We start from the raw sequence: 26,756 nt of genomic DNA, 5'->3' as shown, positions 1-26,756 counted from the left end.
AATATTTTATTATCTTAAGTAAATAATATACTCTCCAAAAGCAATACAATTTTTTTGATTACTGGTAACTTGTTTTACCAGTCTTCTCTATTAGAACTTGTGTATCTTGCGCCAAGAGAGATAGGATCTCTTTGACCTCCAGATTGTGCTTTTCTTTGTAACTCTAAAAGTTTTGGGCATTGAGCAATTCTGTGTCCAAGTCCACCACAATAAGCACAACCCCTAACACCGCCAATTTCTTGTAGAGAAGTATTTGTTGCTTCAAATTGTTCCAGAAATGGTGGAATTACTTGATTTGCCTCAATTAGCAGTGCTTTTAAATCACATAGTAGGGTTTCAGGAAGAGAATTATCGATAAATGTTGTAGATACACCAATAGAGTCACCTCTTCCTGTACGTCCTATTCTATGTACATAATTTTCAATTTCTCTGGGCATATCAAAGTTGATTACATGTTGTACATTTGGAAAATCAAGTCCTTTTGAAGCAACATCTGTCCCGACAAGAACATCTACGGTGCCATTTCTAAATTTTTCTACAGAATTTGTTCTTTGTTCCTGAGTAAGCCCTCCATGTATTGCGGAAACCTTAACCCCTTTAATTAAGAGATATTCGTTGATATCATCAACATCCTTTTTATTCTCGCTAAAAATTAAGACTCTGGGAGCTGTTTTTTGTAAACTATTCAATAGACTAGTAATTCTGCATTCTTGTCTAACATATTCTATTTCCTGAATAACTTTTAAATTCGCTGCACCTGCTCTACCAACATTAACTACTATTGGATTTATAAGCGCAGTCTGTGCAAATTCTTGGGTTTTTCTAGGCATTGTAGCTGAGAATAATACTGTTTGTCTTCTCTCATAAAAACTGTCAAAAATAAATCTAACATGCTCTTCAAAACCTGATTCTGTTAGTCTATCTGCTTCATCCATACAAAAATACCTACACTGTTGAAGTGTTATTTTTCTCCTTTTTAAAAGATCAGCCAAACGTCCTGGTGTAGCCACAACTATATGTAATCCCTGTTTAAAATAACTATTTAATTGGTTCGATATGTTATCACCACCTATGAAGCATGCTGTTCTTAACTTCGGAAATACTAATTCATTCTTGTTATCATTTCTATTATAAAAATAAGACAAAAATTCATCGGTTATTCTTTTTGTTTGAATTGCTAATTCCCTCGAAGGACAAAGTACCAAGGCATGTGGGCCCTCCATTCCCTTAAATGGCAAACTAAGCTCAGCTTCAAAGGAAAACATTATCATTGGTAATATAAAAACTAATGTCTTGCCACTTCCCGTAAATGCTATCCCTATTAAATCCCTTCCTTTTAGTACGACAGGTAAGCCCTGCATCTGTATTTGAGACGGTTTAACTATTCCCTTGTCGCTCAAGCCCTGTATTATTTCTTTTGGGAACCCCATGTCTTTAAATGTAAGAATGGGTGGTGGTATGTCTGTTCCATTTACATCTATTAATAATTGTGACCTTAAACTTTGGCATTCTGATTCAGCAAGGTTTGCATACTTTTTTGGAATTTTCCATGATGTTTCCACTTCTCCTGAGTAAACTATATCTTTTGCAACCTCATGTGCAGCCCTTAAAGGCCCAGAGAGTGATTGATGCACCGCTGCTATTAATTGCTCCTCTTCTTTTTTCAGGGTCTCAAGTTTATGAAAAGGATTCAATTTCCTTCTTTTCTCTTCCTCCTCCCTTATTGACGTAGATATAGAAAACAAGGACCTTTTTTTATTGTCACTATCATCATATTTCCCATTTTCTTCTTCCATTTCAAGTTCACATTCCTATCTTAAAGTTTTCCTCTCTCCTTTTTTCAACGAATAAAAACTCAAACACTCAATTCCGAAGCCACAAAACGTAAAAGGAGAATTATTCTCCTATTATCACAATGCTTTCTTACCTTACAAATATAATATTAATTACTATTCTTTAGTGTAATGGCGCCAAACCACTATCTAAGCCTGACATAATACCTGTCATAATCTTTACAACTAAGGGCAGGAAGAATACTATAAATATAAATTAGGGACGTAAGGGTTGTTTTTTATTGTTAGTCTCGGTCTGTTTGAATTGGATGAGCGGATCTAAGAAAGCAACTAAGAGAATCGAACACGACAATGGAAATAATTTAAAGAGTGAATTTCCAGGAAAAAAAAGAAGCAGAAATGAGAACAATAGCAAGGAAGACATTTTGAGTAGAATTCCGTTCGCTGGAAGTCCTATTAACTCAACTTTAAGTGTTGCCATTCCTGCTTCTATAGCGGGTAATGCCCAATCTTTTGAACTTCGAGCTTATTTAGTAGGTCAAATAGCCAGAATGTTGACTGTATTTGGAGTAAATGAAGTGATTATATACGAAGATAAGTCAAAAGATGTGTTTGAAAATGGCGGAAGAACTATTAGCAGAAATATCCACACCAGCAATAACAATGATAAAACTAATAAGTCTGACTCTTTTGCTTGTTCCAAATGGATGGAATTCTTCGTAAAAAATTTGCGTTATTTAGAGACCCCACAATACCTTAGAAAAAGTCTTTTTAATTTTGACAGCGACTTAAAGTACGCAGGTTTACAGAATCCATTAGATGCTCCTCATCACATGAGGATATCAGAGTGGATACCCTATCGTCAAGGAACAGTAGTACCTGGTCCAAAACTATACAAAGGTGAGATACCAAAAGAACATAAAAATAATGGCTCTTGGGTAAATTGTGGGCTTCCATCAGAAGTTTGGGTAAGTACTACAGGACTGGAAGTAAATCAAAGAATAACTGTGAAAATGTCAAAGGATTCTGAAAATTTGCACAAAAGTTTTTGTGATGAATTTAATTCAAAAGGTAGATATTCAAATATAAAATCTTATTTCACTGGTAAAGTTGTGGATGACAGTAAACCACTTAAAAAAGGTATTTACTGGGGCTATAAGGTAAGACCTGCAAAATCTTTGGGGGAAGCAATGCACGGTTCGGAATATTGCAATGGCTACGATCTTATTATTGGAACATCAGAACGCGGTGATCCTATTGATAAAAATTTTAAATTTAGTTCAGGTGTAAAAATGGAATCAAATAATAATGATCTATATAAACACATTTTGATTGTATTTGGTGGTCTGGGAGGCTTAGAAGACGTTTTGGAAGATCCGCAGTTTTGCATTGAAAACGGAGAAGGGAGAAACAATAAATACCTCAAAAACGATCCATCCGCACTTTTTGATATGTACATTAACATTTGTCCCGAACAAAAATCAAGAACTATAAGAACAGAGGAAGCTTTGGGATTGGCATTGGCCCTGCTTAGACCTTATATAATTGAGAATAACAATAAAATAGGGTTCAAGGAATAATGAATATTTTTAGTCATTTACATTTTATAGTTTAAGACAACAAACATTATTATTTCTTGTGTAGATTCGCAAATTAATGCAGACAAAATATATAACAAATTGATACTTGATATATTTAATTATTCTATTAAAAACTAAGCATAATATGCATTATTGTTATGTAATTTTGTAACTATAATCTTAATTTAAAGATTGAAAATGTTACTATGTACACAAGGTCAATGACTAGTTGTATTGGTTATCTTGAATATATAATTAAATTGAACCGAAAATATTCAATCCAGAGTCAGTTAATTTTTTTTATATTCAACTTCATTTTATATGTCGAAATTATTCGGATCACCACCTGGAACCAACATTGCAATATTATTTCCACTTAATAATATAGTATCTAAACGATTAATTAGAACTCTTTTAAGTCTATTTCTTTCATTTCCATCGGAAGCTTGTTTACCATCATCCAAGTCTTCCGATTTAAATCCATACTCCTCCACATCGTTCAAGACCATATTGACATATTCATCGAACCCCTGTAATATTCCGCTAAATTCTCTATCACCCTTCATTATTACATAAATCCTATTCCCAATACACCTATCTATGAGTGCCAAGGGTAATATTGTATTTCCACCACCATTATTACTACTGTTGTCGTTACCTCTTTGGGGCTCATTTATTTCCTGTTGCAATTCATTAACCGGTATCTCTCCCATTTTGCCATTTAACTGTTACTAGACTGCAACTCAAGTTCGAAACCTGGCTCAAAAACTAGAATACCAAAGTGTATGTTTCAATTGGCAAAGTCCACCTATAAGGTATTTGTTAAGTAGCATCAACAGTTATCTATATCTTGTTGCAACTTAACTTATTTACAGTACCTTTGCAAATGTCAATTATTTTCAGTTATAATAATAAATTATTTGGTCCGTTCGCGCCATAGACCCACTAATTCTCAGTACGCGGTACTTTCTGTTTGCCTAAATATAATGAAACTAATAAATGTATATTGTTTGCACAAAAAAGTGGAAATATTACGCTTTCGTAATTAATATTATGGTAATTACAACATTAAAACTGCAATAACACTAAAAACACATGTATGTACGTAATTTATTAACATTTTATTTGCATGTTTACGTCCCCTTTCAGTAGTGTGTGAATTATAACAATTTAATTAGGAGCGTTATGTTCTTGCCTTCACTGAACTATTATTTGTGTTTTCAACTCAACAATTACGTCATTATATGTGTAATATCTGGTGATTTTTTTCATGTCTGCAACACCATCTTAGCCACGGCGACCTTCACCAAGTCTCTTAATTCTCTCTTGGATAGAAATACATGAATCGAAGTCCTTTTCTTTGTCATTAGTTTCAAATTCAGTATTTGTATCAAATTTTTGCGTATCTGAATTCTTGCCTAAAGTTATATTCAAATTTTTCGTCTTTGTTATATTTGAATTATTTCCTTGTTTTCCAAGCTCGACTGAGTCATAAACTTCTTTATATATTTTTTCTGCAAGTTCATCCTCATCTTCGAATCCTAAATCATTTCCCAATGCAACATCAATAGAATCATTTATAATATCGCCTTTCACATCAAATTTATCTGCTTCCTTTGCATAGTTCTTTAAAATGTTTTGAATGCTTGAAAGCTCCGTTAACCCGTTTACTTTACCCATAACATTATTTAAATCGGAAAGTGTATTGTTAACTTGAATTTGGCTTTTGACTGAAGTTAACTTCAATTCCGCACACATTAACTGGCTTCTGGCAATGTTTAATCTTTCAATTTGTCTTCTGATCTTTAGTATATCTTTGCTGAATATTTTTGCAGACTCTGTATATCCTTTCTCAATGGCATTTCTAATTTCTTTTTGCAATTTAACCTCCTCTTGTTGAAGTTTCTGTATTTCTCTGTCTACTTCTCGTATTGCTTTCGAGATCGCTCTCTTATTTTTATTCAACTCTTCATTTATATCAACTTTGCTCCACAAAATTCCCATAATAATGTGTTATCAATACAATTACCTATACCAAGACTAACGATACTACAAAATTACAAAGTTATAACTATTATTTCTTCCCGTTATAGATCTTCCTTCTCTTCTTCACCTTTTATTTATTTTTATTCCTCCCTATTTCTCTTTATATATTTATTTACAAGGCTTGTATTTGTATACAAAATTAATTCTAAATCTACCCGCCTGCCCTAATATGTATGCAATTTCCTACCATTAATTTTTTGCATGCATAAAAAATAATGTAAGGTTTGCAACCACTTTTTGTCAATTAATTTATATCTCCCATAAGTGTAATCTATTTTTGTTCTTTCTAAAACCATGATATTATTATATTCAAAATAAGCGCTTGTTTCTTCGTTTTTTCTAAAAAGTCTAATAATCAATGAGTTATTATTTGTTGGATTTTGTTATTCGGTAAGTAAATGATGATCAAGTATATACACCATAAAACATCTGAAGTTTGTTGGAATATTTAATTTCTTCCCTTAATGTTTCTTATTTATCAATTCGTTTTTTAAACATGTATTCAAATAGTACCCCGCTGACTGGTGGCATAATGTGTATTTAATGTAACAATAAATCCGTAATCTAAATATGAAATGTGCTCGCAAACGAGTATAAACCATCATAAATTGATTTGAGTACTAATTTGTGTACATTTTTTCTTTTCCCGGTTTAAATCGCGTTGTTTTCTTTTTCATTCTACAAAACGTGAATAAAACAAGATATTATTTAAAGATAAATAATCATTAATTGCTTAATTGACAACATTATTCTTTCATTTTGCTATACTTTTGCTGCCCCTTCTTTTCTGAGAAATACAATATTGTGAGAAGTTGGACTAAACTGAATTTGATTAAACTTTTAATATAGCAATAATCATAATTTTGGGAATACAAGTGAACATTAAACTCTTTTTCTTGTATTGGTACAATCACTATAAAAGGCATAAATGAATAGTAATATGTGATATTGACTGAAGTGTTCTGTAGACGAAATGAGAAAAAAGGAAAAAAAAAGGAAGTGGAATTACCACATAATTACTAACATATATCATATGTTAAGTTCGAATAATGTACTGATTTTTATAATAATTTCTGGCATTTACGTTAACAATTTTATTAGAGTTAAGTCAGAATCAGTTGAAATTAGCAATATAGGAAAACTTATAGAAACAAGAAAATGTAATAATTCTAATGATTGTGGTGGAAGAAGTTGTTATAATGGGCTTTGTACAGGTTTATCTGGTAATGACTATATGAAATATGCTTGTTATTTAGGTAAAGATTGTACATTAACCTCCGTTCCTGGAAGTTTCAATGAAGTAATTCAAAAAAAATATGTAGTAAGAGCAATACCATACGAATTAGAATGCGATCATTTGAAAAATGTTGATAAAAAATACCATCAAATATTTACTAGTAATAGAATAGATGATGACAGCGAAATAAGCAATACTGGTGCTTCAACCGGCAGAAACAGGAAATGGTTGGAATGCCATGTAAATTCAGGCAAGGAATGTGTTATTACAATTCCAAAGGAGGTTTTAATGTTAGGGAGGTACAAACTCTGTAGTTCTCCTTTTTCAAAAGAGGAATTTGGTAAAGAAAGAGATAAATTTGAAACATTTGTTGTTCCGATAGGTGAATTGAGTGTTTTTGGACTTAAAGACGAAAAAAATAATAGAAATAAAAGAGCAAATGAGAGAAAAGGTGTTAATCTTGAATATGAAAAGTACATCAACAAAGATATTTTAATAAGAAACAAGTCAGTAAGGGTATGCACGGCGAATGTACCATGTTCAATTTCAGGAATTAGTGGATTTGGAATATCAGAAAATGTAAGAATAATGGAAATTTACAAAGCAGACTCTGGGAATAATTCAACTGTCGAGAAATTAAGCTGCGGAAGCGAGTTGAAAGAAGGTGAAAAAGTATACGTTCATAAATGTATACCATACAATGAAGGAACAGAATGTTTTTTTAGCAGCGTATCAACAGAACCACAAATAACTTTATTGTGTGGTTGCATGATTGGAGGAGATAAAAAATGTAAATCACCAAGAGAATTTGATACATACATCTCAGAAGTAGTTTATCATAAAGGTATATCCAAAGTTGATGATATAGATACCGATCATTCAATAAAAAATGATACAATGGCCAAAAGCCGTTCGTCCGCTAAAATAGAGGACAAAGGAGTACTTAATGTAAGAAGTCTTCAGATGGATCCATGTGCTAGCTGTGTAAATGGATATGGACTCTGTTACGGAACACCAAAAACTTGTTATGGTGGTTTTGGAAACAATCCATATGAGCCTCCCCTTATACTTTGTGTAGATGGATATGATTGTAGAATTAAGGGCAAAATAATTGGGGAACAAATAACATCAAGATACAAAGTCGCAGCAAGTCCAACAATAGGATGTGGTGTTAGGATACTAAGCAATGAAGAGTCGATGTTTCATTCCCACAATCAGTGGAATTGCGAAGGTGGCAATCCTTTTGATTGTGAATTACACTTTGGAGTTGGGAGAAGATACAATAGAAGTGAAACTAATTCAAATACAATGTTATTATGTGGATGTCCAGACTTTGCATCTTCAGGAATGCCTTGCGATGAACCAGCCGAGTTTTACTTTCCAGTTGCCCAAATAAAAGTTGTAGAATGTACAGATAATACACATTGCATGCACAATGCATTGGCTTCTTGCAATACAGATACAAATCAGTGTCAAGGTGTTCTTCCTAGTGTTGCCCAAATAGGGTTGGGGACAATGAGGTGTCTATCGCGTCAAAGCTGTACAATAGCAAATATAGGACAGTTCATTGGTGGAGAGATGTACAGAGTCATTCAAACTGCTCCTTATGTTAAATGTGGGGCTAGTGTTGCCCTAGATCCAGACTACTATCAAAAGGTACAAACTCAGATGGAGGCGACAGGACCTGGAGGAATGGGTTTACCATGTATTGTACAGGGTGGCGATAGTGGGGCACCTGGATCTTCAAATTCAAATTGTGCAATAAATTTGGGAGCAAATGCAATATTAGGTATAAATAGACTATGTGGATGTAGTGGTGTAGATAGGGATGGTAATGGTATTCCATGTGACTCCGCTGAGGATTTTGATACAGATTTAGGGCTTTTGGATGTAGGAGAGTGCAATACAGATAAGGACTGCAAAACAGGACAAGTTTGCACAGAGCATAAATGTCTAAACGACCAATTATTACCATACCCATCTTATTTTTTACCTTTAAATCATTCAAATATAGTTCCACCTGTCAAAGAGTTGGTCATTGGATTTAACGAGAACATTGAATTTCCGAAGGAGTGGCAACCAAGAAGATTAGTTATTACAAGTAGTGTTTACTATAGAAATAGACCATTAGAGATCCCTATTTTACCTCAGAAAGAGGGAAAAGCAGGTGGAAACTCAGGAAGTAGCGGCAATCACCACAACCTATTTGCAGATGAGAAGTCATCCTCTACTTCATCTAGAAGCGGTTCTGATTCTGGGAGATGGACATGGTGGAATAGATCTAAAAATGGCCACTCCCAAAATGGTGCCTCTCAAATCCCAGTTTTGTACAGCTCTGAAATAAGGGGTAGAAAATTGGTCATTACATTAGATAGTAGAACTCCGCTCCCAGAAGACGAGTACGTTATTGGTTTAGAACCAGGAGCCGTTATTGATTTGCAAGGAAATCCGAATGACGCGGTACCTATATGGACTTTTACAATAAGCAGAAATGTTTCCTGTCCATATATGTACATAACTGGCTTTGGAACAAACAATGGAAATGTAAATGGTTTATACACTCCTTGGAAGTCACCGATAAATAACAAAGCAGTTTGGAATGGAGGAGAAAGGAAACAATTTTATGTTTACTATTCTCAACAGGATGATGACGGCTATAGTCATAGCAGTGGTGGTGGAAATGGAGCCTGGGTAATAGATAGAGATTTGGATAGTGGCGATATAATAGCATATGCAGAATCGTCATTACCAGATCCACATAATCATATCCCACCAGATGGCAAAACAACGACATGGAAAAAATGGTCTTTTTTGAATTCAGAAAACGATCCAGAATGGTTAGAACATAAGGATATATCTATAATATGTAAAAGTTATCCAGAAAAAAGCCCTCCTTCACTAATAGGAATTCAACCGTCTTTAGGTGCAATCAATGTTCCAATAAACAACACTGAGATTAAATTAACATTTAACAGACCAATGAACTACGGTCATTGGGCTTGGTTTAATATAACAGGAAGAAATACTGGACACTTAATTCACATACCAACTGATTACGAGGCACTCTATAGAGGATTATATGTTATTTCCAACCAAACTTCTGAGGTTACCTTACGTCCATATGAACCTTTAATGGAAGGAGAAATTTATGATATAACAGTAGAACTGGGAGCTTTAACTGATTTAACTTATCAACCATGGGGTAACGTTGGACCAAATCAACTATTCTTTACAACAAATGGTCAAGTTTGTCCTGAACTTGATTTGTCTTTTCACTATGATAGAAATGAGATGGAGCGAGTTCACATTGTTTATACAAATAGTCCCATAAAGAATAACAACGATACAGATACTGTCTCTGGAAGTGAAAATTCCAAGGAATTAGCGGCCGATTCAAATGCAAGCAATAACAAAAGAAGGAACTCCTTGTTATTTCAGGCAGGAACAAATGCCATATTAACATGCATTGATGGTTATTCAACTGCTTTAGAAACATCTCCTAATTCAAAAGGAAGCTTTGGATGTATTTCTGGAAATTGGAAGCTTTTGGAAGGTATAGAATGTTTTCAAAAGTGTAAACCATATCCTATTTCATCAGTTTCAAGTCAGAATTACCTTATTGGAGAAGAATATACTGTAAATAGCGATGACATCCCAGATGAAGAACAAATCAAAAATGAAGTGAGCTATCATAGTAATAAGGGACTAGTTGAGTCAGAAGGTGAAAAAACATATGCTCACGGATCTAAATTAAAGGTGACATGTGTAGGGACAGAAGGAAGTGAAATAGTTACTTGCAATGATGGAACATGGAGTGCATTGAAACTAATATGTGGTACATCATGCCCACCTTACGCTTTAATAAATGATAGTTATTCATTCAAATCTGAAAAAGACCTGGAGAAACATACTCCAGATTCTGAGATAACTATCGTTTGTTCGAAAAATTCGGACAAGGTGATAGAGTTATCAAATGGGGAAATGTATTTGGACAATGAAAGTAAAGAATTTACTTTAACTTGTATTCAAGGACACTGGAGGTCGAAATCAAAGTTAAACTCAGAAGAAGGTGAAAACAAATGTTTTAAGAGATGTAATCCAATACCTAAATACCAAAATAACAATATAATTGATACGAATGATAATCCTTATTACATTGAATACAGTTCAAGCAGTCTGGATGGAAATTATAAACATGGAACACTGGGAAGAATAAGATGTTCAGAAAATTGGAGTATCTTTGAGGAATCAAGTTTTAGTGAGATGATTTTAACATGTTATGATGGCTCTTGGCTGATAGTTGATTCAAAATTTGATCCAAAAGGTCTGTTTTCATACTCTTCAATAATAGAAAAACATAACTTTAAGTGCGAAAAAAGATGTTTGGATTTGGAAATATTTAAAAACAAGGCTTATGTTATAGAAAATATTATTCCCGAAAGGAAAACCGGTGTTAGTGGTTCAAAAGTGAGAGTAAAGTGCGACAGAGATCGTGGTACTACTCAAATGGGTACAAGAAAAAGTGATGAAATTGAATGCACAAATGGAGTATGGGGAGTGCCAAAAACAGTATGCTTAAGTAATTGTAACTCTCCAGAAGTGTCTTTAGGGAGTGCATATGAGGTTTATGATCAACTTAATTCAAAAAAAAGGGGAGGTTTTTATCAACATGGGTCTAGAATTTTGATATCTTGCTCAGATCAAGGAACATTAATACAGGGAACTGATTTAAGTCAGGCTGCAACATGCACAAATGGAGAATGGGTATTTGATAATGCATTGATTTGTGCTTCAAAATGCTCAATGCTTAAGCTTCAGGCAAAATACAAGATAGTTAATCAGAATTTACTTGATACTCCAGCAGACACAGGTGACTTGAGATATATAACTTGTTCATCAAATTTTGGTGGATCTGACATAGAGGAGGTATTGGAATGTAAAAATGGTGAATGGCATCCACCAAAACCAACACTGGAATGCCTCTCTGATTGTACACTGGATACCCCAAAATCTCATTTTTATCATAACTCTCGCATTAATTTAGGTTCCGGCTTTTCAGTTTATTCTCTTCACCCCTATATAAGGGATAATTATGAAGTACTTTCAACAGAAAACGGAAACATGATAAAACATGGTGATTGGACAAGTATTCGTTGCAAACAGGGATATGTGAGGAAAACGGGACCTATTAAAGATAAGTTACTCTGTAAAAATGGTATTTTTCAAACTCCTACTCTCATTTGCCAAAAACCAACCTGTTTTGATGGAATACAAAATCAAGGTGAACTTGGAATTGATTGTGGAGGAAAATGTGATAAAAAATGTCCCGACACTTGTTTTGATGGTACACTTAATGGAGATGAAGTTTCAATAGATTGCGGTGGAAGCTGTGGTAATGACAACTGCCCTAAATGTGATGATGGTATTAAAAACGGTGATGAAACAGGAATTGATTGTGGAGGTAGTCAGTGTCCGGCCTGCCAGCCATGCTATGGATTTCCCATAAATATAATACCAGAAAATACCTTATTAAGCATTGATGGAGGTTTTACCTATATAGAAGATTTGGAAAAAGAATCTTTTTTAATAGAGAATATGGCGACAGCTTCCGGAAGTGAAATACATATTAGATGCATTCCTGGATGGGAAAAAGGAGATTCATTAGAATCAAAGTTACTTATTCTCTCATGTAACGACGGAAAGTGGTTACTGCCTGATTCAAATAAAGAAGCATCAATGAAATGTTCACCACCAACTTGCGATGATGGAATTCAAAATGGTGATGAATGGGGTATTGATTGTGGGGGCAGTTGTGAAAACAGTTGTTCTACTTGTTTTGACGGTGTTAAAAATGGTGACGAGACAGGAATCGATTGTGGTGGAAGTAGTTGTAGGTCATGTAATTATTGTGATGATAAATTAATTAAAAAAATAACTTCAGTTGGTACTTATATTGTTGATTATAAAGGAAACCAAAATGAAATGAGTGAATACACAACAAATAATGTTGATGATAATAACAAAGGAGTTGGAAACAACCACAATCAATCCTTCAAGCACAATGCAAAACTTAAAATAGGATGCTTGGGAAGCGACAAAGTAGTATCATTGACATGCAGTGACGGTGAATGGATAAATGCGAAGTTTATTGACACACTTCCTTGTAGTGGAGATAGGGATTATGTAAATGAGGATACATATAGCGGTGAAAATGATAATAATGATTATTATTTAAGATTGGCAACATATAACAATAATAGTGAAAGAGAAGTCAGAGGCAGTAACAACGAATTTGAAAGAGCAATAAGTATTCCTTTTTCAAGTATAAGCTACTGTAATAACAACAATAGTCCTTGTTGTGAACTTATAAATACATTTGCGGATATTTGGAATGGAGAATGTGGTGTAATGTACAGACAGGGAAGAGATACAATGATTAAGACATTTTGCAAGGGAAAATGCATGAATAAGTTAAGAGAAAGCTTAGTTTTGTATGAGAATTCTAAAAATGGATTAAATGAAGCTAAAATAAACTGCGAATCAGCTGAATCGATATCTTTGATAATTAGGAATCATTTATGTCAAAATACAACAAATAATAATGGTGATAGTTGTTCATACTCTTTTCATGAAACATTCTTGATACTTAATAATCCATTACTCCTTTTGGATCAAACTAAAACTTTTGAACTTGTTTGTGATAAGGACAGTTGCCATAGAAAAAACTTGAGACTTATTCAAGCACTTTCAAGATTTACAAGACTCTCAAAATCAAAAATAAATGCAGGAAACGACTACAATTTTGAGTCAAATGGCGATGAATATGAGAATGTGTTTGTTAGAAAACAGAGTTACAGTGATAACAACCAATATAATAGTTATAGCTACAAACAAAATAAATATCAATATAATGAATATCATAATACAGATCATAGAAAAGGCTTAACGGTAAATAAAAGAGATAATGATGTTGGCGATTACTGGAAACAGATTTTGTTGATTCAAGGTGAAAAAGCATTGGATTTGCTTTGTATGTTTGCAAAAAGTCCAACTAATTCAAAAGAGAAATATTCTTGTATAGCAACCTCCTCTAAGATAATAATGCCGAACACGACTTCATACTCACCTATAGAATGGTTGTCATCAATGGTATCAGAAAGAAAACTACAAAGCATCAGCAAAAACAATGTGGGTGAAAATTACGTATTTAAAGATAACATATCAAGCAAATGCATTAGAAATCTCCCAGAAGATGTTTGTTTCTTTCAATCTATGAGAGTATATGGTCAGTTGCTTTACCAGGTCGGTAGAGAGATAAGAAACAAAGAAATGGTTAGAACAGGATATTTATATAGATCAATAGGAAGATATTACTGTCAGGAGACTGTCGAAAGTAAAATATGTGGTGAATTGCTATTTAAGAATGTATTATTAGAAAATGGTTATGACTGGTGGAGTTCATTCTATGAATCTTCATTTGGAGGCATAACAATTAGAGATGCATGCAATCCTTATTACTTAAATTTTAGTTGTACACCACACTGCAAAAAGAAATTGATTGATCAACTTCACAGTAAAGGGTGTTGCTATGCTGCTCAATTGGAAATTCAGAGGGGAATACTTGAAATAGAAAAACGTGAAGAAGGAGAGGAGGAAAAAAATATAAATAAGATCAACCAAAGTGTAAAGCAGGAACATACGGATAACAATATTGAAACCATGGGGAAATTATTAATTGGAAAAAATAATAAAATAAAGAAAGAATATGGTGACTACTATGATTATGAATACTCATACAACAATGCAAAGGGGTTACTGTATTCAAAAGTAAATACGGAAAGAAGTATAGATTATTTGGAACAAAGATGTGGATTTAGTATGGATAGAGTTTGTAGTTCAGGAGTGAAAACGGATAATATACTTTTGGAGTTTAAATACAAAAATTTAAATTACTTTGAAATAACAAATACATTACAGGAAGAATATTTGAGAGATAGTTTGAGAGAAACTGTAAGCACATTTTTGAGTTTACCCATATCAGACATACCAAGAATGAGATCATGGCCGGGGAGTTATATAGTTGAGATACTTATAGATGCAGGTTTGTCTACAAGATCAGTTCTTGGAATACTTGAGGAAAATAGCAAACAATTGGAGACGGAGCTGAATAAATATGATGAAATTGATAACGAATATGGATTGCGTGTCAAAAAAATAACACAATCTTACTCAAGATCATTGTCTATAAAGGAGCCACCATCTATACCATATGTTGGTACTTTTGATATGGACGTTTTAAGTAATCAGTTAGACTATCCAACTTGTTCGAAACCAACATTAGAATTACTAGGGATAGATGATACAGACAACAGTGGTAATTATTACGCGAATGGGTATGATATAGTTGGAGAAACTTCACTTAAACAAGGATCGTATAGAAACTTAATATGCAAGGATTCTTATAATTCAGTACATTCTTCAAGAAATACGGCATCGCAATCATACATCTGTGATAATGGAAGGTGGAGAAAAATACAAAATGAATCTAAAATTGACTGTAGAAAATCCTGTATGCCTTTTTCTAGCAATGAAATTACAAGCAAACATTTTGAATACATCAGGCATTTGAGAAAAGAATACGAGGGCTTAAATTACATTGATGATAGCTTTAACTCTAATACAAACATTAATAACGTAAATTATGAAAAAAACAAAAGTTTGTGGAATAACTATGAAGTAGTGGATCAAGAAGATTACGATGATTATTCAGATAATACTTACACGTATATCAATGAGAATATATTTGGAAATAATTATATAGGAGGTGCATCTTCCTACATTATAAACCGAAATTCAAACAATGAATTTGAAAGCGTCTATAGAGATAACTACAAAAAAAACAATCTAATTAGTCAATATGTAATTAGCGGAATAGGAACAGATCATGGTTCAACAAGAAGTATAACATGTTCATATGGCTATGTTTCTGATAATCCAAATATAGAATCAGAGACATTTAAGTGTGACAATGGTAATTGGGTGTCAAATTTAAATGATGATGACAAATTTGTTTGTATTAAAGGAACGGATTCAAAATTTAAATATTGTAAAGTCAGCTTTATTACAAGTATTATAGGTACAGTAAAGTACCAGGTTAGTGAATTATTTGACTTTTCAAAGCAAAACAATCACAAAAGCGATTTAAAACTATTTAAAATTACATGTTCAAGAGGGTATGAAAATGAAAAGGATCCTGTATTGCTTGCTTGCAACAACGGCAATTATTATAATATAAAAGGAGACACAAAAACGTTATCCAAAAATACCGATTATGAATTCATGTATGATACTGTTATAAAAGCAGTATATGGTCAAGATTTAAAAAGTAATATTGAACTCGGCAGTTTAACTCCTATTATTCCGTCCATTTCATTCACAAATACTAATTCAAACATCCAAGATACTTATAGTATCCACAAAATAGTAAATTGTGCTCCAATGAAGGTAATGAATTTATCGGAAAGTAAAGGTCTATCTGGTCCTGCACTGTACTCTATTTTATTTGCTCCGTTAATTATTGGTATGTTCATATTAGCTATCGTATTTTGGTTTAGAAAATACAAATGGAAAAGGAACTTAATAGGCAATGAAAACAATAACAGAAACAAGGAGATTGCCTTAGCTATACTAGATGTAAATAAAAAAAGCAATATATCTGATATTGAAAATGCAAGTTTTAACACCAACGACGATAATAACGACAAAACCAATAGTATTAATGTTAATGGCAAGACTAATTATAGTAGTAGTCGTTATAGCATTAACAAAGAAAAAACAAACAAGAAACTGTAGATAAAAGTTTAAATTTAATATCAAAAATCATAATCTTAATTGAAGGTTATTTACTTAGACACCTTTTATAGTAATATTATCGACTTTAAGAAAAGAAGGAAAATACAAAGTAGCAAAAAATTCACTTGAAAATAATTAATTTATTTGTTCATTAAATTGTTGTAAAATTGTATTTTAACAATATAATAATAATCAACCATATCTTACGAATAATTTTTACATATTTATCTTTCCGTTTACCTTTCCAGAAACACGTATATATACGTCTCCAATTACGGTTTTTCTTTCGGTCACTAGAACGTTTTATCCGTTTATATATTTTAAAACGACCTACATTCTTTTTATTAAAATAGATGTGTGGGGGTCCCCTAAATATATTAATTATACCTTAATGCGTTATTCATAGCTTATATATATATAATATTTTAAATGTATGCTGCCGGGTACTAAACACAAAAAAACTTTAAATTGGGGAAAATAAGTTTATTTTGTGATTAAATAAGGGATTTATATATATTTATGTTTACAGGACTAAAGATTGAAATAATATATTAATTCAATTTCACAAGTGATAAGCAGTATTATGTGAATTTTACTTGATAAATACGTTCATACTTAAATTTAAAGAGAAAGCCTTTTAAAAAAAATAAAATAGGTTGGCAACTTTGGTTATTGTCAATTTAGTTTTTTTACCAAAGAGTTATTTTCTTAAAATAAGTGTAAAAAATAAACATACACGACTATATGTGATTTCATTTTCCTTTGTTCATAAAGTGATATATATACACATACATTTATTAATGCAGATATTAGTTAAAACATTAACAGGAAAAAAACAAAACTTTAATTTTGAACCAGAAAACACAGTTTTACAGGTAGGTAGCAGTACTTCTTACGTTTATTAATTTGCAACTAATTAAATGCCGTTTTCATTTCGTGTCCATTTTTTTCTATAAAATGTTTAGGTTAAACAAGCTCTGCAGGAAAAAGAGGGAATAGATGTGAAGCAAATTCGTTTAATATATTCTGGTAAACAGATGTCTGATGAATTGAGACTTTTAGACTACAAAGTGACCGCAGGGTGCACAATACACATGGTTTTGCAACTTAGAGGTGGATAATAGCGTCCAATTGTTCCTATTTGGTATAATTAGGCAAAGAAGCTTATACGGAAATATATATGGCCGGGATTCACTCACACCTGAATATTTGCATGTGTAAATGTGCATGCATGTTGGACACGTGTATTAAGAAACACTTCGGGTAAATCGCTTATTGTAGTTTCTGCAGAATGTTAAACTTATAGGACTACAAATAATTTACTATCATGTGACTTTGCTCTATTTAACTAATGAATGAGAGATATTGTTTCAAGATAAAAACTTCAGTTTATTTTTTTACCATCTAGACAATACCTCGTCTAGAGATTCTTAGCAGAAATTAAAAAACCATACGTGAAAAAACGAAAGAATAAATTGGCACTTCTCAAATAACACTTATATAGAATAAATAATATAATTCTATTTTATATTGCCTTTACGCGAAAAAAACACCTTTTGTTATTTTAATACTATGCGGAGTAGTAACAAAAAAGCCTATATAGAATAATACGCCGTGTTAAGAGTACGCCATATATTTACTCACTTTATTGTCAACATTCAAGTCTTCTTTTTTAATTCAACTTTGTTTTTCAAACGAAATAGTGACACGTATAACTTTATGCATGCATCTTCATTATTACTAAGCCTTCCATGGAACGAAAGTATAATGTAGTGGAACAGGTCACCACTGATTTGTTCATGTCATCTACACCTTTACTTTTTGCATTGTTTCTTTCAAAAAAAGGAAAAATAAAGACAAGTAAATAAATAACCTTTTAATATTATGGCTAGTCAGTCTAATTTTCATTTGGTCTGTATTTACTAGCGGTAGCAATAAACCTTTCCTTGTCTTGTTGATTCTTAAAGAATAAAGGAATGCAATTACCAGACTCTTTGAGGTGAATGGCGACGCAATTATCCGAATCACTTATCCCTGCACTGCTTTCAACTCTAGATAGTTCTTCTTTTGAATATAATAATTGGTGTATTTCGTCAATTCCGATATTTCTACATTTACCATCCCCCGAAAGCGAGATGCTTGTACTGTCAAAAACTACCTCACAGTCGAGTTTGCTCCTATCCTGCATTATTAATTTTACATTGAATGTATTTACCTCACCAACATCATTTCCGTGATTCGAATTCGTCTCTGAAATTCCAGAGCCATTACCAACCACCAATTGAGTTGATGTTAAGGAATGTTCATCCGTAAATGAACAACAAGATCTAAAGTTACCCATGTTTTATTAGTGCTGCTTCCTTCCTATCAGTTTCTTCTCCTTATCTACTTTTCTCTTTTGGTTCGCTCGGTCTTTTATTCTATATAACTCGTTTCTACGCAATGCTTCTCTTTATTAAAACCCTTGTCTTGTTGCTTAACTATATCCCTATCAGATATTAAATTATGCAAATTATATGTACAGGAAAAGAACACCTCGATTTCTTCTTCTCGTTTCCACTTGTAATATTGGTAATATGCTGCTGTTTTATTAGTGTTACTCTAATATTACTGCTAATACTCTACTTTTTTCTTCCTTTATTTATTCACTCCCAAATCACATATGTATGTCCATATATATTTTTTTAAAAAAATTATATTATTGCTATTCTAAATCGAGTCTAGTCTATTTGCTTTATTTTATTTTTCCCGATTCCCTAATCTCTAAAACTTAATGAGCTTTGCATATATATCTAAAAACAAAGAGTACAATCCTTGTTCTATCCTTATTAATATTTAAAAATAAACTATTATTCACATTTACTTTCCACTTTATCTTGATAGACATATATATAATATATTATGTTAATACCGCCTCTCGACTTTTTTTATATTTATATTTTAACCCCGATTAATCTAAAAATTAGTATCCCCATATCTACCCCCCACCCCACTAGATTGCCTCACCAATAGGATCTAAGGCGCCACTGCCCCCACAATTAATATAATTATTTAATATTGATTAATTAATATGGGAGTCCTTTATAGCGAGTGAAGAGTACTATGGCCTATTAAATGCAGAAATTTGTCTTCTTTCCTCCCGTTTTTCGTTTAGAAGATAAGCTATGTGATGTGAAATCAGTAATTATTGTATTAATAGCATTTTGCGATTTTTGCACAGGTATACGTGTGTTATATGTATTTAATGTATTTGTGACTGTAGTTGCATGCATGCTACCACTATTAAACGTAATAGAGTCAATAACTTGTACGTTTTTCCTGTACATATTCAATTTTAGTGCGATTCCCTGCGATAACTGAGATCAGTCATCCTCCAGTTGATGCTTTAAATGCTCCATGAATCATTGTTTGCCACTGACCTTGAGTCAGTAAGATCCTTTCCTTATACTATTATACGCGATTTGAGTTTATATATTGAAGTGAAGGCGGAATTGCCCATAGATAAAGAAGCCTTAAATAACTATGTACCATGTTCAAGTGGTAATAAAGCCTTGACAGGGATTTTTATATATACATACTTGAACTCTAGAATAATACTTAATTTATTCATTCAAACTTAGTTACCTTCGTAGTTAATTAGATACAAAGCTAAATTACTTAAATTATGAAAACAACAATTGAAAAAAAACAAAAACATATTAAAGTCTTAAATGATATTATCATGTAAATGAAAAACCGTCGGATTTTTTGTCTTTAAGCGTCTGTCTGCTCCTTAGAAATTGCGTTCCTCTATTATACTTTTTATAAGAATCAATGAAAGCATTGGTTATAAATTGCCCAAATTTTTTCATATTATTAGGCAAAGTATTTATAATCTCAAATTCAATTTCATGTCTGCTCATTATATTTGGTTGCCTAGGAATAATATTTGTGGATATTCTACAAAAAACATTAAATTCTTCCATTAAAGGCCTTGTTTTCATATTGCTATTCTTAATAGACTTTCTTTTAATTAAATCGGATACAATATATTCATTATACATGGCAGAAGCAACATATTCAAATGTGCTTATTTCAATTGGACTGTAAACATTTAATATTTCTTCTGAGAATAAACAATTCATCCAAGAAAAGTGTTTTCTGCAGACCCTGACACTAAATTCTAATATTAAATCGTCATTACCAAGTTGTTTGGGAGGGTCGTGACCATCACCAATTTTGTCCATAAAGTTTGATATTTGCTTCGAGAGTGTATTTGGGCAATCAAAGTTAAAAAATAAATACGGCACACCAAAACTAGCCTTTTCTCCTCTTATCTCAGAATAGGACACGTCGTTTCCCCTTAGTGATATTATAACGTCTTTCTCAAATTTATTAGATATTATTAATTCATTATATGTATATAATCTCACAGACGCCTCGCAAAAAAAATCGTAATTCTCCTTTATATAAGATATGTACCTCAAATCATCTTTATCTTCTGATATTAACTGTGTATTTGCTCCTGAGAGAAATATTGACATATTAGATGTTATAAATATTGTCATAAAATCAATCATTGCCTTTAACAAAGGAGTCGTATTCATATAATTCTTCGATAACTTTAGTGTTTCTACATTGTCAAACTTTGCAATATTTCTTTCTGACCATTCTGAACAACTCTTCCATCTTGATGTTGAACTACAGTATAATATATTCGACGCCCATTCACCATACTTTTTTTTCTCTGGACCATAATGCTCGACCATTTCTCCAAACTTTGCTACTTCTGTTTTCGCACCTCTTGATTTGCTATTTCGTCCAAAAGATGCAACACAAACTGTATTAAACAACTCATTACTCAACTCAAAAGTTGATACTCCCAATTCACAAATATCAACAAATGTTGCAACTCTAACTGGTATATCATTATAAAATACATCTCTATTATTTTTCTTTATTTGTGGATAAAAAAGTCTCAAACTCTCCTCATTTAACTTTAAAGATCTTTCTTTATTCTCAAATATACTAAAATGCCTTTCCTTAAATCCTTCTATTAGTGAGCAATCCCTTATTGAAACGGGCGCTTTCTCACAAATCCCTTTTAAACCCTCTACATACAAATTTACCAATGAATGTGTTCTTAACACACTTCCCAAAATACCACTTGGATCCTTTTCTGGTGGCATAACATCACCATAATATAGTCTTATATTTTCTTTCTTCTTTATATCCTCTATTTCCTTTTCTATCTCATATTCGGGACGTGAATATAACACTGTTCCTATTCTTGCTCTCACCTTATCATTTAAACCCTTATTGCCACTACAAAGAGTAATTGGATCCCTACTAAATGCCATTTCATATGACAAGTTACAGAAAGGCGCCAAGGGCAAAACATGCATTGAAGACTTTAATATATTAGATACCTCTTTATGTAATAACAATGCAGATTCAGTAATAACACTACTATTACTGCATTCCTGCCCCCAGTATGTTTCTGAGCAAATTTTTGTTGCAAGACTCCTTTTGATTGTATAAATCTCACCATCTTGTTCTTTTCTAAACATATTATCGACCTCAAGGCTATGTATGCAAGCATCATTAAAGTTATCAAATCTTTGGGAGGTAAGATAATCATAAATTCTGACAGATATTTGACAGAACCTTTTATATGATATGGGCATCACATCATCTGGAATGCTTATATTCCTGTTTATCCATAAATGAACAATAGCTCTTTCTAGCAACTCAAAAGAAATAATGTCAACGAATACTCCTTTAATTAATCTTTTTGCAACCTTTTCCTCCATGGTTTTTTCTAATGTAACATCTGATAAATAGTTGTATTTCATGTCATTATTCATAGGTTCATCACATGATCTCCATTCTTTCGTTTTTCTACATAATATTGCGGCAATTATATAATGAAGTCCTTTGAATTTTAACATATACTCGCTTATACAAGATTGAACAAAGTACACAGTCATTAATGCCCTTGAGAATCTCCTATTTGCAATTTGAGACACATTAAGTACTGAAGCAGAAGATACCTTGTTTACTTCATGCCAAACGTAGCCTTTGATATATTCGGGCTTTCTAATTTGACCATTGAAAAATCCTGCATTGTTGCCATCACCACCAATATCCTCATTTTCAATAGTGAATTTATTTGGATTTAAAACACTTAATACGAATTCGCATATATGCCTAATTTGTGTTCTTTTAGGGAACAATAAGGAATCGTCTGTTCCTGGCAATATTAAACCAAATGAATGGAGATTTATAATCATATCTGTCGAAATAGATTCGACGGTTTTAAAAAGTTGGCTCCATATTGCATCTGAATCTATCTCATTTAAGGAGCATAATGACTCAAATCTATGGAAATTATAATCATTTAGACTTGTTTTAACTAAAGAATATTTCAGTTCAATTGGAAGTGAATCTGGTATAAAAGTAATTAATTCCATTCCAGTATCACGAAATGCCTTTAAATAAGCATCATAAAGTATATTAATATCCAAAACTATCCCATTTAGAATATATAAACCATAACGATAAAGATACTTTATACACTCTTCTGCCATCAGCATACCATCATTTTTATTTGGTCTAAACTGACATTCATACCCCAGCTTTCTTAAACGCTTAACTTCAGGTTCAAGCGGTTCTGTATTTGGTAATTTAAATTCATATTGTGGAAATCTCTCCCTTAAACTCGTACTCAAGTTTGTATAAAATACACTTGCAGTTGGCTCATATGATAATTTTGATATTTCTGTTTCTTTTCCGATGTTCATATCTCTAGTTACACCTTTTTCTGTTAAGAACTCTGCTTCTGAACCCAACTTTAATGAAAACATATTTGAATATCTAAAATCAGTGTTTCTATTATTCATTTTTAACCATAAGAATTCAATATAATTCTTAACCCTCTTTCTTATAGATTCTTGCCAAGTTCCCAAACTAAGGCAAAGTTCGTATGTGATATCCTTTGAAATATTATCATTTGTTATACTTTTTAGACTTTTCTTTTCCTTGTTTCTCTTACTCATAACTATTTCTTTTTCTTTAATACTATTATCCAATTTCCTTTTATTCATATAGGAATATATGCCATCTATTCTAAGTGCAAGGTTATCTAATTGGTTCTCACAAACTCTTTTAAATTTGTGAACTGGAAATTTCTTAAATGAATTATAAAATTTAAATTTTTTATTTAAATTTACCAAATCCTGCAATTCATCTATTTCCCACTTTTGAAAATCATCTCGTATTCCAAAATGACGCCTAGACTCCTGACCATCTTCAAAATCAAAAGAATCGCCTGTTTTTATTCCTAATTTATCCTGCAACTTTAACTTTATGATCCTATCAAGCATTTCATTCATTTTTTTGACATTTGAAACATGTATTTCATTTCTATTCAATGTCTTAAACTTTAATAAACCATTTATCATTGCCTTTTCTCTCGATTTCAATCTTCTCAAATTCGCTTTCCTGATTCTCTCTATTACTTTAGATTCTATTCCGAATATATTGGCCAAAACTCTGATTGAATCCTCACAAAATTGGTCTGGAAGCACATTAAGTATTCCTATACTTCTTAAATAAGAGAATATTCTCAGCGAAAATTCACCTGAAAGCATGTCAGTTGAATCCCTAGAGGGATGATAAGGAGGTATTAAATCAAATCTGCACTTTGGTTTTGCGTAAAATAGTTGACCACACGCTATACTTATTGCTTTTTTACCTCTAGCAGGTATTTCTTTTATCTCTTGGTCATTCCATTCTTCCCTCAGTGGAAGCGAACTATATATTCTTGTGCAATCTAAGATAAAATTCCTAGTTTTAATTAAATCTTCCAAATCCTCGTCCATGAACTTCTCATTTACAACTCTGTCTATAACCTTATCAGATATTTTAATATCATTTTCAATATAATGTCTAAAAAAGAAAAGCATTTCGTTGCTTGGGCCTATATAAGGTTCATTTATTTTATTTGAATTGTAATTATGAACTAAACGTTTTAAGTATATTTTTCTCTCTAGTTTTCTCATTCTCACTGTATGTTTAACTCTGCTAGTTGGTTGCCTTACCTCTCTTCTATATGATCCAGACAATAATAATTTTCTAGTTACCTCGCATATATCACTAAAAGGATAACTTGGATTTATATTATGTATTAATCTTGAAAACTCATAACTTAAATTATCTAGAACTCTATCGTGTTCAAACGGCAAATAATTTGGATCATCTTTATTTATTTTATGACAGCTAGGCCAGGGGAATTTAGGATCCTCCCTAAAAAAACATTTGTCATTTGAGATATTTATTTGACCCAAATTTAATTCTAATAAATTTTGTACTGCCTTTTTCCATATACTAAACTGCAAATAAGGATTTATAAATATGTGTAAATTGTGTTGAAAAAAACGACAAAACCACCTTGCTGTCTTAACATTTCTTGGAAAACTTAACATATAACCTCCTTTCTTTAATTTGTTATACCACTCTGAGTGAATACTCAACGGTTTTGTATTTATTCCATGATAGTTCAGTGAATATGAAATCGCATCTAATACATCTGCTTCGTGTGGCCAAGTATCTGAATTGGTTTTTTTTAATATAAACAAATCCATCTCAACTTGATATTCCGGTAGTTTTAATCCTGTCATTGCATTGTAAACAACACTCCACATACTATATATTAATTCTGGTGATATGTATCTATTTAAATAGTATCTTGTTGTTCTAATAATATATCTAATTGTGTGCATTTGAGATTTTTCCTTAATATCTGGAAAATAACCACTTTTTTGAAGCAAATATATCTTACCTCTTAACCTCTTGTCTTCTAGTGATGCTCTTGGTATATTCATTATATCTGGGAGATCTAGTGGCCCATTTGGGTCTATAAATCTTTTTGTTGAAGTAAATCTTTTTATTGCACTATTTATTTGTGCTACAGAGGGGTATTTATCATTCTTATTTTGAGCTATTATATCAGACATTTTCACACTCTTTATTGTTTCTATTGGAATAAAACTCTTTACTCCAAACCTGGAACTTCCTTCTACCAGTACATTCTTAATTATGCTCAACACTTCTGCTGCTGATACAAACTCTAATTCCAAATGTCTAACTATCCAAAACAGAAAATTTGAACTTTTTTTAATGTCCCTACAGTCAAAGTAATAACCATATGATAAAAAATCATTCAATACCGTCATTTTCTCCTTTCCTATATTATTTATATCAGGTAAAAGTATTTTCATTTCATTTACATCTGTATCTGTATCTATTTGTTTTAAGCCATATAAAACTTCTTTCTCATTAAATTCAAGGGAATCCACTATTTTTTTAGCAACAGTTAAAGAACCATTTTCCAACAGTTCCCTTAATACTGAATATGTAAATTCCTTAGGGCAGTTTCTTATTATTTTATCAACGAATTTTGTGTTCTCTGCCCCTCCCGATAACACATTATTAATCAAATTAAATCCTACCAAAGTCAGCGTTGCTACCACAATAAAACTTTTGTATGAGTTTCTCGCTATAGTTAATTTCATTTTTGACCTCGTTTAAAACTCATTCACATACCAATATTTGTGTAACTACACCAACTTAAAAACCTATTTACTATGTAGTATACTTTTAGTCAAAAATATACTAACAAATTATAAATCATATTAACCCTTTCTTTCATTATAAAATTACCTTTAAACTGTTAAATTCTTAACCAGTGTATCTCGTTTTTCGGAAAAACAAAATTAATGAATTATATTTACACTCAAATGCAACAACTGCTCTATCACTTCCTATTTCTTGTGTGTTACACTACCCTTTAACCCATCAATGCGTTACTTTATCTTATCTTTATTTGTTTACCACTTATGCATGTATTTTCCTATCTTTATTAATAATAATCCTGAATTCACTTTTAAATTGCATGCCTATATTACACTGTGGGGGTACAAACGGCGGGGATTTTTTGGCGGCAGCGATGTTTTAAGATGTATGGCTAAATAGTAAGTGTCAAAACAAGACTTATGCCAAAGAGGGGAAAAAACAATGTCACGGTTTGTTGTATAAAAGAAATTTAAATGTGCTTTTACGAATTACAAGATAAGTAAAAAGATTAATTTGTACAATTCATATTCATTTGCCCCCGATGAACCGTATTCTTTTCGATTCTCAATCCCTAATTATTTGTTTATACATAGAAAAGATATTGAGATTTAGTTTGCTTCACAATAAATTCGA

The 26,756-nt window shown here is 32.1% G+C and overlaps 7 protein-coding genes across 7 annotated transcripts; 2 read left to right on the top strand and 5 right to left on the bottom strand.

The window, feature by feature from the left end:
- Positions 1–74: 74 nt before the first annotated feature.
- Positions 75–1,796, bottom strand: FG379_000230 (abstrakt SF II helicase Znknuckle C2HC (PA); the record flags this gene model as incomplete). The annotated part of the gene is made up of 1 exon (XM_067325640.1): positions 75–1,796. One exon carries the CDS (start codon positions 1,794–1,796, stop codon positions 75–77), a length of 1,722 nt encoding a protein of 573 aa, XP_067183184.1.
- Positions 1,797–2,101: 305 nt separating this feature from the next.
- On the top strand, positions 2,102–3,373 carry FG379_000229 (superfamily SPOUT methylase; the record flags this gene model as incomplete). The annotated part of the gene is made up of 1 exon (XM_067325639.1): positions 2,102–3,373. The coding sequence occupies one exon, from the start codon at positions 2,102–2,104 to the stop codon at positions 3,371–3,373; it is 1,272 nt and encodes a 423-aa protein (XP_067183183.1).
- Positions 3,374–3,690: 317 nt separating this feature from the next.
- FG379_000228 (U6 snRNA associated SM LSM5) lies at positions 3,691–4,086 on the bottom strand (the record flags this gene model as incomplete). Its single annotated transcript, XM_067325638.1, has 1 exon — positions 3,691–4,086. The coding sequence occupies one exon, from the start codon at positions 4,084–4,086 to the stop codon at positions 3,691–3,693; it is 396 nt and encodes a 131-aa protein (XP_067183182.1).
- A 574-nt stretch (positions 4,087–4,660) lies between these two features.
- Positions 4,661–5,377, bottom strand: FG379_000227 (uncharacterized protein; the record flags this gene model as incomplete). The annotated part of the gene is made up of 1 exon (XM_067325637.1): positions 4,661–5,377. One exon carries the CDS (start codon positions 5,375–5,377, stop codon positions 4,661–4,663), a length of 717 nt encoding a protein of 238 aa, XP_067183181.1.
- A 1,075-nt stretch (positions 5,378–6,452) lies between these two features.
- Positions 6,453–16,508, top strand: FG379_000226 (gigantic extracellular protein; the record flags this gene model as incomplete). Its single annotated transcript, XM_067325636.1, has 1 exon — positions 6,453–16,508. The coding sequence occupies one exon, from the start codon at positions 6,453–6,455 to the stop codon at positions 16,506–16,508; it is 10,056 nt and encodes a 3,351-aa protein (XP_067183180.1).
- Positions 16,509–18,405: 1,897 nt separating this feature from the next.
- Positions 18,406–18,849, bottom strand: FG379_000225 (CP15 60 sporozoite 60K; the record flags this gene model as incomplete). Its single annotated transcript, XM_067325635.1, has 1 exon — positions 18,406–18,849. One exon carries the CDS (start codon positions 18,847–18,849, stop codon positions 18,406–18,408), a length of 444 nt encoding a protein of 147 aa, XP_067183179.1.
- Positions 18,850–20,227: 1,378 nt separating this feature from the next.
- FG379_000224 (signal peptide protein) lies at positions 20,228–26,062 on the bottom strand (the record flags this gene model as incomplete). The annotated part of the gene is made up of 1 exon (XM_067325634.1): positions 20,228–26,062. One exon carries the CDS (start codon positions 26,060–26,062, stop codon positions 20,228–20,230), a length of 5,835 nt encoding a protein of 1,944 aa, XP_067183178.1.
- Positions 26,063–26,756: the final 694 nt, after the last annotated feature.

This window comes from Cryptosporidium bovis, assembly GCF_009768925.1.
Source record: "Cryptosporidium bovis isolate 45015 chromosome Unknown contig_10, whole genome shotgun sequence".
Classification (NCBI taxonomy): Eukaryota; Apicomplexa; class Conoidasida; order Eucoccidiorida; family Cryptosporidiidae; genus Cryptosporidium; species Cryptosporidium bovis.
The sequence above is the reverse complement of the archived record's forward strand: the minus strand, read 5'-3'. Positions and strand labels throughout refer to the sequence as shown.